The sequence below is a fragment of the Bacillus rossius genome, chromosome 2, assembly GCF_032445375.1.
Source record: "Bacillus rossius redtenbacheri isolate Brsri chromosome 2, Brsri_v3, whole genome shotgun sequence".
NCBI classification, from domain to species: domain Eukaryota; kingdom Metazoa; phylum Arthropoda; class Insecta; order Phasmatodea; family Bacillidae; genus Bacillus; species Bacillus rossius.
This window is the reverse complement of record NC_086331.1, coordinates 131,414,805-131,427,764: the sequence shown is the minus strand read 5'-3', so window position 1 is coordinate 131,427,764 and position 12,960 is coordinate 131,414,805. Positions and strand designations below refer to the sequence as shown.

Here is a 12,960-nt window from a genome sequence, read left to right as displayed (position 1 = left end):
TACAAGGACAATGTTAATGTTTCAAATATGTTTTCAAGTGCTCTTGTAAATGGAAAGAAAACATTAAGAAGTGATTAAGAATATCAGCATTGTTTTATGGTATTCTTTTTTTAATAATTTTGATCATTCTTCAAGTCAGAGAAGCTATCTATGTTCTCTGAAAGCATTTTGACCCAGTTGTTATTCACATATTTAGGTGGGTAGTAAAATAAAATAAAAGGTAAATATGTAGTTGGGCGATATTTGTTAAAAAAAATTTAAATTCCGAAAATACTTTTATTCTATGCTTTTTAACTTCTTCTTTTCATAAAACACGGCGGAGATAAGAAATTACAAATACTTTAGGAGATATCGCCATTCTTATTTTGTAATACAAGACCTGTGCAATCATTCGACCGTTGCAATTTTTTTATTTTGCTGTGTGTTCGTGAATACCTAATTAATTAAAATGGTGGATTAAGTCAGGTCAGTTACATTATAAATACTTTCAAACTAAGCGGACATTAAAAATATGACTTAATTTTAATGGTTGTTTAGTTTTAAAGTATTTATAATGTAACTGACCTGACCTAACCATAGAATAAAAATATTTTTGGATGAAATTTTTTTTTTTAACACATATTGCCCAACTACATATTTACCAAAGAAAAAGTATAAACTGGTCTTAGTGGAGATTATGAATATGACTCTCTTCAGTTTTGTTGGTACTAAGTATTTAGTGTACATTTTTACTTATGGCTTAAGATTAAGACCAAGAATTTAAATACAAATTGGTTCAAAAGAGATGTAATGGAAAAGTTTTATTATAACCAAAAAAAGTATTACGTAAAACTTTTTATCCTACCTACACAAAAAAAGTTGTTTGCTTATAACTTTACTTTCAAATATAAAGCATTATGTTAGTATTGTAACCCTTCTTCCTCCTCAATTGGAAGAGGGGTTGCGTCCCCGACTCACTCTGGGCGCGAAGGGAAAAAATAAATATTAAAACCAGGCATAAAAAAGCTAAACAATATAAATTCCCCACACCACTGCCCAGGGGTCAGGCCAAAAAAATGAAAGGATATATTAGCAGAGTAACCATTAAACAAACAAGAGGCAAGACTTTGGACGTATGTTATTAAAAAATAGAAATTTGCAAAAATAATTTTTACTATACATAACCATACAAGCTTAGTTACAAAAGCTGACGTTAATAATGGCAGCATCTTATCCCCATTTGCGATACTAACAATAACCTTTAAAAAATCGTAAAAATATAAATACTGATAACAACAAGTATAAAAATATATAAGGGCGTGAGGCGTGGCCACTATAAAATATCAAAATTTACTGACTGCCCTAATACCAAAAATCAAACAAGACAATCAATACAAATATATAAAAAATTCTACAATAATAAAAACTGAAGTACAAAAAATTTATTTAAATAAAGTTCTTAAACTCTCAATCAACGGTTTAGTCTTTCTTCAGATGTTCGTTGCTAAAGACTTGCCAAAAAAACAAAGTTAATATCCTAGGCGTGCGCTGGCTTCCTGACCTTCCTCACCAACTCCAGAGTCTAATGCCACGCCGGGCCATAGGTACGAATTCACAAAGGCGTGAACGATGACCAAAAAAAAAATTATCTTATTTTTTTTTAAGGGAAATGTAGCAAAAACTCTTCACGTAACATAACTATGTTACCACCGAAGTTTTTATCATATACTTCAAACAAAGTCTTACTTCTTTATTAACTTGCCAATGATTTCATAAAAACGTAGAATGGCCGCACCAACCAACATCAGGCTGCGCATGTAGTCCAATACCGATCGCATACTTTTAATAATACTGCACAAGCTGATATATTAGCTAAATGCAACTTTAAGTATGCCAATTCCGAAGACAAAGTCTCAAAAACAAATTGCAAAATGTTCGTTTCTTCCAAACTTATACTTTTATTACAACTACAGGCAAACGGGCGACCTTTTTTAAAAAATCCCACACTGGAACAACGTGTGAAACAAATGGGCCTCTTCACCAAACTGGCTAATAAAAGTTCCGTCCAAATAAAATTTAGTATGGGAAAATACACAGTTCACTAGGTTTGCCAAAAACCAGTGCAGCACCACGAGGGTAAAAATCAAAATTGCGGCCTCTCTTTACCTTGATAAGTTCAGTATCACAGGGCAAACCATTGCCCTGTCACCCAGCGTGGAGCCTCCACCCCATACTCTTCGCCGCCCGGCACACCAGTCTCGCCGTCACATGGCTCTGTCCTCGACGGTCGCTCGGCACAACTTCTCTCGCCCCAGCTGATTTTTTTCTTCCCGGCAAGCCGAATGTCTGACGTCATCAGCCAACCGCCGGGCGCTCACCAAGTGGTATTTACGTGAAACACAATCGATATTCTTAAACTCATAATCGATAGCTACCAAACGGCGTATAACTAATTAACAGAAACAAATATAATTAAAAAAATTTACAGATAAATTAACATTAATTAAAAAGGGCGTAAAAATACGTGAAATAAAAAACCATATAAAACTAGAGACCAGCAACAAAAATAAATTACAAGTAAAAATGTGGCCCTGCCGGCCACAACCTCCGCCTTGAACAAAAAAAAAATTTAAACAGCAAAGAAAATTTTAAAAATAACCACAACTACAAATTATATAAAAAAAAAAAAACATACCAGAGTAAGTTCCAAATAAAATAAAAATAAAAATATTTAGCCATATTCACCCTAAAAGGGTCATCCACATTCATTTTAGGAACTCCGCCTTACAAACATTTTCAAATGACTAACATGGGCCTTTTTTACCTTATTATTTCTTTCAACTTCTTCCAACAAGACAGTAACCGGCCCTAAAATCTTTACAATCTTATACGGTCCATCATACTTATTCTCTAACTTAGAGCTCTGATACCCTACTTTGTCACTCAAAACAAATTGCCTGCATAGCACTTCATCACCAATTTTAAATACATTATCCACTCGCCCCTTATTATAAAACTTACTCATTTTCTTTCTAACCTTTTGCAGATTTTCGGCTGCTTCTTCCCACATTTTTTCCAACAAACGGGGGCTTCGGGTTTCCAAAAGGGCTGGACGCAAACCCCAACAATTTAGTAAAGGATGGGGTACATTTCTTCCCAAAAAAATTTCCGATGGTGTGAATTTAGTACCACTGTGTATGGTCATGTTAAAAGCTAAATTTAATACGTGGATAACACTGTCCCACTTCCGTTGGTTACGTTGATGAAAAATCGTGAGGGCCACTTTGACATTTTTATTCACCCTTTCAACCAAATTAGGGTTGGGATAATAGGGGCTGGTAGTAATATGTTTTATACCCCAATCTAAACACATCACTTCAAAACACTTACTCTTAAAATATGTAGCATTATCTGATACTACTTGCTCCGGGCTACCAAACAAACCCCACACTTTAGTTTCTAAAGCCTTAATAATATTCTCGCTTTTCATATTACGCAAAGGCAAAAAAAAACAAAATTTAGAAAAACCATCTACCGCTATAAGTAAGCAATTATTCCCCCCTAATGATCTAGGTAGGGGCCCAAAAATGTCCAAATAAACCCTTTCCCAAGGTCTAGTCAGAGCTTCAACAGAGTATTTACCTATCTTACTATGTCTAGATTGCTTAGCGCGCTGGCAATCTTCACAGCTTAAAACATGATCTTTTACGTCTTTTTTCAAACCTGGCCAAAAAAATTCTTTAGAGATTTTATCTATAGTTTTTTCGATTCCGCCATGCGCGCCTATATTAGAATCATGGTAATACCGCATTATCATTTTCCTTACCCCCTTAGGAACAAAAACTTTATGTTCTCCATCTTTCATCCAACACAAAAGCCCGTCTTTCATTCCTAAGTCTATAGTAGTATCCTGTCCCAAACGCGTTATTAAATCTTTAGTCTCAGGATCCTCTTTTTGTATTTCGCGCAAATCAATAAATCCTTGAGGGAATTCCCTCAGGATGTTACATTCTTCCTTGTCTTCAGTTCTCATTTCGTCTTTACACTGAAACTCATGTTCATCAAACATGCGCGATAAGGCATCGGCCACTACATTATCCTGTCCTTTCATATGTTTGAGGTCAAAACGAAAACGCGTCAACCGCATGATCCACCGCCCTATTTTCCCTAGTTGCCGCGGGTGGGAAAAAAGCCATGTCAAAGCCTGGTTGTCAGTCCATAATTCAAATTTCTCATGTTCAAGAAAACTCTCAAATCTCTCCAACGCAAATATGCACGCTAATGCTTCCTTCTCATATACACTGTATTTTAACTCGTGCTTATTTAGGGATTTACTAGCATACATAACCGGTTTTAAACCTCCCTCACGTTCTTGCAACAAAACCGCCCCCAGACCTACTCCCGAAGCGTCCACTTGCACAATAAATTTTTGCTCAAAATCCGGAAGTATTAAAATGGGGGGTTGAGCTATGGCTTTCTTTAAATTCCTAAAGGCCTGTTCTTCCTCTTCCCCCCATACAAACTTAACATCTTTCCTTTTCAAATTATTTAAAGGCGCGCATAGGTTAGCGTAATTCGGTATAAAACGGGAAAAATAACCAAGCATTCCTAAAAAGCGCATCACTCCCTTAACATTACGGGGGGCCGGGAAATTAACTATGGGGTTTATCTTATCTTGGTCCATGACCAATTCACCTTCTCGGATTATGTATCCTAAAAATTTTATCTCGCTACGGGCCCAAACTATTTTTTCCGGATTTACGGTAAAGCCGGCTCCCTTTAGTTTCTCAAGTACTTTTCTTATATGTTCTATATGTTCTTCAAAACTATTTGAAAAAACACAAATATCATCCAAGAAACTTATTACAAATTTATACTGATATTCTTGTAATATGTGCCCTAAAATTCGTGACAAACATTGGGCCCCAAAATTCACCCCAAAAGGCACTCTAGTCCATTCAAAGTGCCCCCAAGGAGTGACAAACCCGGTAAATTTCTGACTACTTGCTTCTAATTCACATTGATGAAACGCCGAGTTCAAATCAAGCACCGTAAAAAACTTGGCTTTTCCCAAATATTGCAAAACAATTTCAACTTTAGGCATGGGAAACGGATCTAGTTTTACCCTGTCATTAAGGAGGCGATAGTCAAGGACCAAACGATATTTGCCCTTATTTTTCTTATCTACTAAAAAGGCAGGTGAGGCAAAATTGGATTTAGAAGGGACTATTACCTTATTATCAAGTAAATCATTAATAATTTCTCGAAAGGCTTTCATTTTAGGCGGGGCACATTGATACGGCACACATTTAATAGGGGTTTCATCTACCAGCACGATCTTGTATGGCATTAGCGTACATTTGCCAATTTTAGTAGTGATAACATCCTTATATTCCTCGCTTAATTGCTGTATCTGCAATTTTTCCTTCTCACCCAACCTTTGCTCTAACCCTTCGATACCACCACAAACCACCTTTCTTTTTTTTTATTCTCCCACAATTTTATCTTAATTTTATCATTAAAATCGAACCTCATTACTTTCTCGCCGCACACTATTATAGCCTTACTATCATTTAAAAAATCCATTCCCAAAACTACTTCATGGATCAAATCGGGCATTACCCAGAATTCACGTGTCCAAGATAAATGTTCCAATTTAAAATGTAAAAATACTTTTACCTTTACCTGAACCTTTTGCCCGTCCGCCATGGCCACATTAATGCCTTGACTACTTACGATCTTAGTTTTCAAAAATTTATGATCGCGCACCAAATTACTCAAAAATTTCTGCTGGATGAAACTACAACTAGCCCCCGTATCAAGTAAAGCTTCTATCTCACGATCATACAACCAAACTTTGACACATAAACCTCTTTTTGCCTGAATGACCGCCAAACTATGCTTATTGTTAAATCGATATTTCTTAACTTCCTTACGGAAATTACATTTCCCGCTATTATGACCATCTTTATTACAAAAACCACAAACTAATTTTTTCTTGCGATTACATTTTTTTATCAAATGGTCCATGCTGCCACACCTAAAACATGTCTTGTGTCTTTCCTGCTCCGGTTTCTTTTTAAAGCAAAATTTTTCTAAATGACCATATTTGCCACAAAAACCACAAACAAATTTATTAACCTCCGAAACCGAGCAATCCTTAGCAAAATGCCCTACCTTATTACACTTAAAACAAGTCTTATCAATTTTTTCATTACCCGGCGTTTTAAAACAAACCGGTTTAAAATTGATTTTGCCTTTACACTTATCGAATTCACATTTAGCGTAAAAAATATTATCTACCTGGATAGCCCAAGTGTTGAGTTCCTCCACACTATTAGGTCTGCCAATAAATGCGCATTCGTGTCTGATGGCAGGATTTAGATTTTCCAAAATAATAGCTACAAAACGGTGATCATCTAACTGCAGACCAAATACATTAACGTGATTTCTAATATCCTGTATAAATTCTAAGGTGCTTTCATTTTCCCGTTGAAAACGGAAAATCAATTCCTTAATTAGATCGTCCTTCACCCTCTTAGGGCACAAATATTCCCACAAATTCTCTTTCACTACCGACCATCCAACAGACTTATTTATACCTGACGTAATCACGTCTCTAGCGATCCCGCTACATTTAGTCGAAATACACCTTAACAATTCTTGCTCATTTTGTAAACAACAATTAGTTTTCAAACTATCTACTCCCAAGCAAAACTTTATTAAATCACTTGGCCCACCGGAACATAAAGATGGCAACCTATCCAGTTCTTTGAAAAGTAATTTACTTTGCATAGCAGTATTCAATGAATTTACTTGGCTGATCTCCGAATTCTCCACATTTTCCTCAACAGGTTTTTTCCTCCCTTCTTTAATGTGGGTACTTAATTTCCTGCGTAAGGTATCAATGTCATCCTCCAGACCACTCTCTACTCCCGCTGCTTGCAAATTAGCGTAAACCTGTTCTTTGGGAAGTTTATAAATCCAAGAAACTGACATTATTAAAAAAATCAAAAAAGTCAGCAAAATCGCAAAAGTCCAAAGTCTCTGCCTAGCAGAGTGGCGCAGGTTGTAACCCTTCTTCCTCCTCAATTGGAAGAGGGGTTGCGTCCCCGACTCACTCTGGGCGCGAAGGGAAAAAATAAATATTAAAACCAGGCATAAAAAAGCTAAACAATATAAATTCCCCACACCACTGCCCAGGGGTCAGGCCAAAAAAATGAAAGGATATATTAGCAGAGTAACCATTAAACAAACAAGAGGCAAGACTTTGGACGTATGTTATTAAAAAATAGAAATTTGCAAAAATAATTTTTACTATACATAACCATACAAGCTTAGTTACAAAAGCTGACGTTAATAATGGCAGCATCTTATCCCCATTTGCGATACTAACAATAACCTTTAAAAAATCGTAAAAATATAAATACTGATAACAACAAGTATAAAAATATATAAGGGCGTGAGGCGTGGCCACTATAAAATATCAAAATTTACTGACTGCCCTAATACCAAAAATCAAACAAGACAATCAATACAAATATATAAAAAATTCTACAATAATAAAAACTGAAGTACAAAAAATTTATTTAAATAAAGTTCTTAAACTCTCAATCAACGGTTTAGTCTTTCTTCAGATGTTCGTTGCTAAAGACTTGCCAAAAAAACAAAGTTAATATCCTAGGCGTGCGCTGGCTTCCTGACCTTCCTCACCAACTCCAGAGTCTAATGCCACGCCGGGCCATAGGTACGAATTCACAAAGGCGTGAACGATGACCAAAAAAAAAATTATCTTATTTTTTTTTAAGGGAAATGTAGCAAAAACTCTTCACGTAACATAACTATGTTACCACCGAAGTTTTTATCATATACTTCAAACAAAGTCTTACTTCTTTATTAACTTGCCAATGATTTCATAAAAACGTAGAATGGCCGCACCAACCAACATCAGGCTGCGCATGTAGTCCAATACCGATCGCATACTTTTAATAATACTGCACAAGCTGATATATTAGCTAAATGCAACTTTAAGTATGCCAATTCCGAAGACAAAGTCTCAAAAACAAATTGCAAAATGTTCGTTTCTTCCAAACTTATACTTTTATTACAACTACAGGCAAACGGGCGACCTTTTTTAAAAAATCCCACACTGGAACAACGTGTGAAACAAATGGGCCTCTTCACCAAACTGGCTAATAAAAGTTCCGTCCAAATAAAATTTAGTATGGGAAAATACACAGTTCACTAGGTTTGCCAAAAACCAGTGCAGCACCACGAGGGTAAAAATCAAAATTGCGGCCTCTCTTTACCTTGATAAGTTCAGTATCACAGGGCAAACCATTGCCCTGTCACCCAGCGTGGAGCCTCCACCCCATACTCTTCGCCGCCCGGCACACCAGTCTCGCCGTCACATGGCTCTGTCCTCGACGGTCGCTCGGCACAACTTCTCTCGCCCCAGCTGATTTTTTTCTTCCCGGCAAGCCGAATGTCTGACGTCATCAGCCAACCGCCGGGCGCTCACCAAGTGGTATTTACGTGAAACACAATCGATATTCTTAAACTCATAATCGATAGCTACCAAACGGCGTATAACTAATTAACAGAAACAAATATAATTAAAAAAATTTACAGATAAATTAACATTAATTAAAAAGGGCGTAAAAATACGTGAAATAAAAAACCATATAAAACTAGAGACCAGCAACAAAAATAAATTACAAGTAAAAATGTGGCCCTGCCGGCCACAGTATTGTATAATTTCTTTAATTTTTATAACAGCAATCAAATCACAGAAAAAAGATGCTAAAAAAATTTAGAGTTGGAAAGCCACCATAAATACTTGATAAATAATGGGCGGTAGCACAAACTTGTAAAGGTATTATCTGTTTATTAGATAAGTTTACATCATACAAAAAATTAGCTTAATCGGTGGGGTTACAAAATAAAATATTTTGAAGTTGTCTGATCATACTGAACTATTCAAAGGATAAAAAATAGATATACATTGTGTTTCACAATGATTCATCCGATTTCACAAGGCTATAACGTTTGCATAAATGATGATAGAACATTGCAGCAAATGGTAACTAGTTTCCCATGGCACATGCTGTCATGCACCCTGTACATCTCCCGACCCAGTGGTTGGGCACTGTGTCATGGGTACCCCTGAGACCGGGGTTATCAGCCACCCGGCATGGAGACGTTACCCATAGCGGAGGAGTTGCAGCGAGTCAGGAACGTCCCGATGCCCCGGTAAGGAAATACACAGTGAACTGTCACACACTGAGACGTCCATGCTCTAAGCGCCCCGGTCCGTGGCATCCAGGACATATCTTTAAACCCGCGGCACGTTGACTTGGTAGATAGGCATCGCCCTGGTGATGCGACAGCGGTACTGCTAGCATGCACGCTCATAATGCGGCGAGATGGCCACAACACAGCAACAAAAACCCTTTTGTGTTATCCGTTTCAAGAAATGAGAGTCGGTTACCACCGTTCGACGTGATTTCCGTCAATATTACGGCAGTAAAAATACTGCTCTGAGCATTCGACGGTAGTACCTGCAGTGTGAAAAATTTTTTTTTAAGTAAATAAAAAACTTTATTATATGTATATTAAAATATACCTGAAGCTTATATCTTTACTCATGTCAATGTTACATGCTTGTGAAATTCAATGAATCATTTTGAAACATCATGTTGTTCAATATGCAATTAAGTTTATGTAAAAATCACAAAAAAAATAATTTAAGACAATTTTTGAAGAAAAAAAAACATTCAATAGAACATGTGACTATTGGAGGCCTAAATAGTTATCTCAACCTTTTTCTGAAATTGGTTTGTAAGAAGGTAGGTACTTTTTTCATACTATGCCCGAGAGTGTTGAACAATTATTGCAGTTCTTGGCGATAACTAAAACATTAATAAACATTAGGTGAACATAAAAACTCACTTCTCTAAGTCAGTGGCTTGAATAATGAAATTTAAATAATGAAGCTTCAAATGATTTAGTTAAAGAAGGCAGCATTGAGCAACATCAGAATAAATAGAAATCAGGTAGTAGAAATGTATTAGTTCTTTAGTAGTGATATTTAGAAAGAGAATCAGTTATAAGTTCTAACTGTCAAAAAAAATTTATTTCCTTTTAATATAAAAACTTGTAATGCACTAACATGATTCTATGTGGGTAAGCTAGTATAAATGAATTGAATGGGGCAGTGGAACCAAAAAGATCAAATCTTACTTATGGGCTCTACTAATCAGAATGATTCCTAGTCCTATTAAATTAAATTCTTCCGAACCGATGCCTTAAATTATTTTTCTTACATAATGCAACCAAAGATTTTTTCCCTGTGATCACAAAGTTTTCCAATTATCATGCATAAAATTATCAACTTTTTCAGCGTCGCTGTAAACGGTAAAGCATCTGAGTATTAGGTGTGAATGCTTGATACAGTTGCACCATTCGGCTAAGCCATCGTAATTGGTTAAGTGTGGGTCGTAGGGAGGTGATCACAGAGGTTGCAGGTTGGCTAATAAACAACAGTGAACTTCAACTATATGAAAATCTTAAGTTAAATGCACACCTCTTGCAGATATGTGTAGGGTGATATGTGAATAACAAAATTTAAATTTTTCCTGGATCTAAAGGGAAGGATAGTTATAAGGGAAGGAAATGTAATTTATCACACAGCTAATTTATAATATCTAGATGCATACATGTTTATTATATTTGTCCGGCATTCTGCCACACGTGTCTGACCTGCTATGGTCAGTAGTCTTCATGCACGGAGCAGACACATCTCAAAAATATGCCCAGCCTTTATAAAGAATGGAATGATGAGCTCATAGAAAATAAACTGTTGATATCATGTACATAACCATACAAAAGCAATATGATTATTACTAATGAATATAAAATTATATGACATGCTTAGAAAATTTAAACACTTACTTGAACATGACTGCTTCTTATATTCCACAAGTAGTTTGCTAGACGACATATTTAAAATTTTGATAATTTTACTGATTACTGCTTCAGTTACACAAACAATAATTTTTTAAAGGTAATAAGATTTCTTGTAACGTATTTCTCCCCAACACGTATGATAAACAAACAATTTTTATTTTTATTTTGGTATCACCAATGCAGTCTCTCGATTTCAGGTTGGGAGGTTGTGCATTCCATGGCTTCTGTGGTGGTTGTGTATGCAGTTTTGCTTACCATTGGTGGCACTGTTCTCTCCGTGGCCATTGTTTTTATCTTCAGCATGAGCTATTTACTGACTGGTGAGTACGTGTATAGTCAGTGCCCGAAGGCTAGCTGCACACTAAACATTATTTGTGGGCTCAACTTAGTGTGACTTTTGCTGGTGGGATTGTAAAAAAAATTGTGTGTTATGGCAGATGCAGCTTGACCCATTGTGTAGATTGTAAAGCACTTTGCTATAAGAATCAGTCATAACCACTGTTAAGTCTGTTTGGAACCTATGAGTGGATGAGTCAGCTCATGTCATGTCATAGTCTCCAATAGCATCATAGGACAGTAGCCCTATACAGAGTTATAATGAGGATTGATATGATAGGGGAGTAGATGAGGAGAGTGTATTGGCTAATAGTGTGGCTCAGTTCAGGAGACGAATGAGAGGGAAGTAGGGGTAATTCTTGCCACCGGGTTTTTTACTCATTCACAGCAATAACTATAGTAATTATAGTTTTAAGAAGAGTATTCAAGGAGTTGTTGGAATTTTTTTTTCTTAAGCCTGTAAGGAGCTTAAGCAAATTACAAAATATTGAGGATGTGGTTAATAAGTTTTATATGGCTCTGTAGATAGAGAGAGTGTAATAAGTCAAAGTGATTGACAGCAACTGTGTGAAAGAAATGTACTAATATTTATTGAAAAAAAGTTTTTCATAGGCCTATTAAAATTTTACTTGGCAATACTTCAATTCATACTGGTTTTTTTTTGTTTGGTACTTAGATCCCTTGAATATTTTTAATAGGTACTGTCCTACTCAAATTAACTTTTTCTTTATTTATTAACACCTAAAACTGTTCTGCTCAATTAATGTTTGACAATTATTTTTTGTAATGTGAAAATATAAAATTTTGCATCACAAAGAAATGTGTTAGTGACATTAATTAATGAAAAATATTGGCCCTTGCCATAATTATTTAGGTTTAAAAAATATATTTTACCTTTCAACAAGCCATAAAATAATCCCAGAAATGTTGTTTCTCAGATACCTAATTGCAATTTAGAGTCTTCTGATAACATAATTCAAAAATTCTGAAGATTGTATTTTTGGTCTTTTAATTTTGGTTTATTGTCATGCATAGGCAAAATTGTGAACTGCAAACTTTTTTCCTTTTATATTTTAATTTCAAATGTGCTTCACTATGCTTTTCGGAGCACCTGCATGCAACATTTTATACATCAACAACAAATACTGTGCAAGTATATGGCTTTGTTGTTATTTCTATTTGAAATTTATTTTAGTGATTTCTTGCTAAAATGTTTAGTTGAAAGTACTACATTGAAAAAAAAAATTAACTAGCAAAATTATATTAATTGCACTCACCTGTATAATTCCACTCTGGCACTACTGAATTTTAAATATACTGACCGAAATACAGTCAATTTTAAACACACCATGAGAAAAATGTCTGATAATTGTACAAGATGTGTTCTTGTGAACATTTTCCAAATCTCTAGGAAACAAACTGAAAACAAAATGATATGTTAATGTTCATTGTTGACATTTTAGACAGGAATTTATATTATTGTTTCAGAACTTAGACTTGTATTTATGAATTAACAATAGCTTGACCTAACACATGTTGTAATTTTTGTAAAGTATATACTGCTGTTACAAAATACATAAAAATACAGCAAATAATTTTTAGAGCTTAAACTGAAGCATGTCCAGTTAAAAGATAATCACAAGCTTATCAAATAACCCATAAATCTTCAAGTCCTAA

At 35.4% G+C, this 12,960-nt stretch overlaps 1 protein-coding gene across 2 annotated transcripts in view; it reads left to right on the top strand.

Moving 5' to 3' along the window:
* The window catches only part of LOC134529839 (lysophospholipid acyltransferase 5), a 51,228-nt gene that overhangs the window by 4,772 nt on the left and 33,496 nt on the right, over positions 1-12,960 (top strand). For both annotated transcript variants that reach the window (XM_063364334.1, XM_063364335.1), the window contains one exon: positions 11,145-11,267. In XM_063364334.1, coding sequence (XP_063220404.1) covers positions 11,145-11,267 — 123 coding nt within the window. The remainder of the gene's footprint in view (positions 1-11,144; positions 11,268-12,960) is intronic.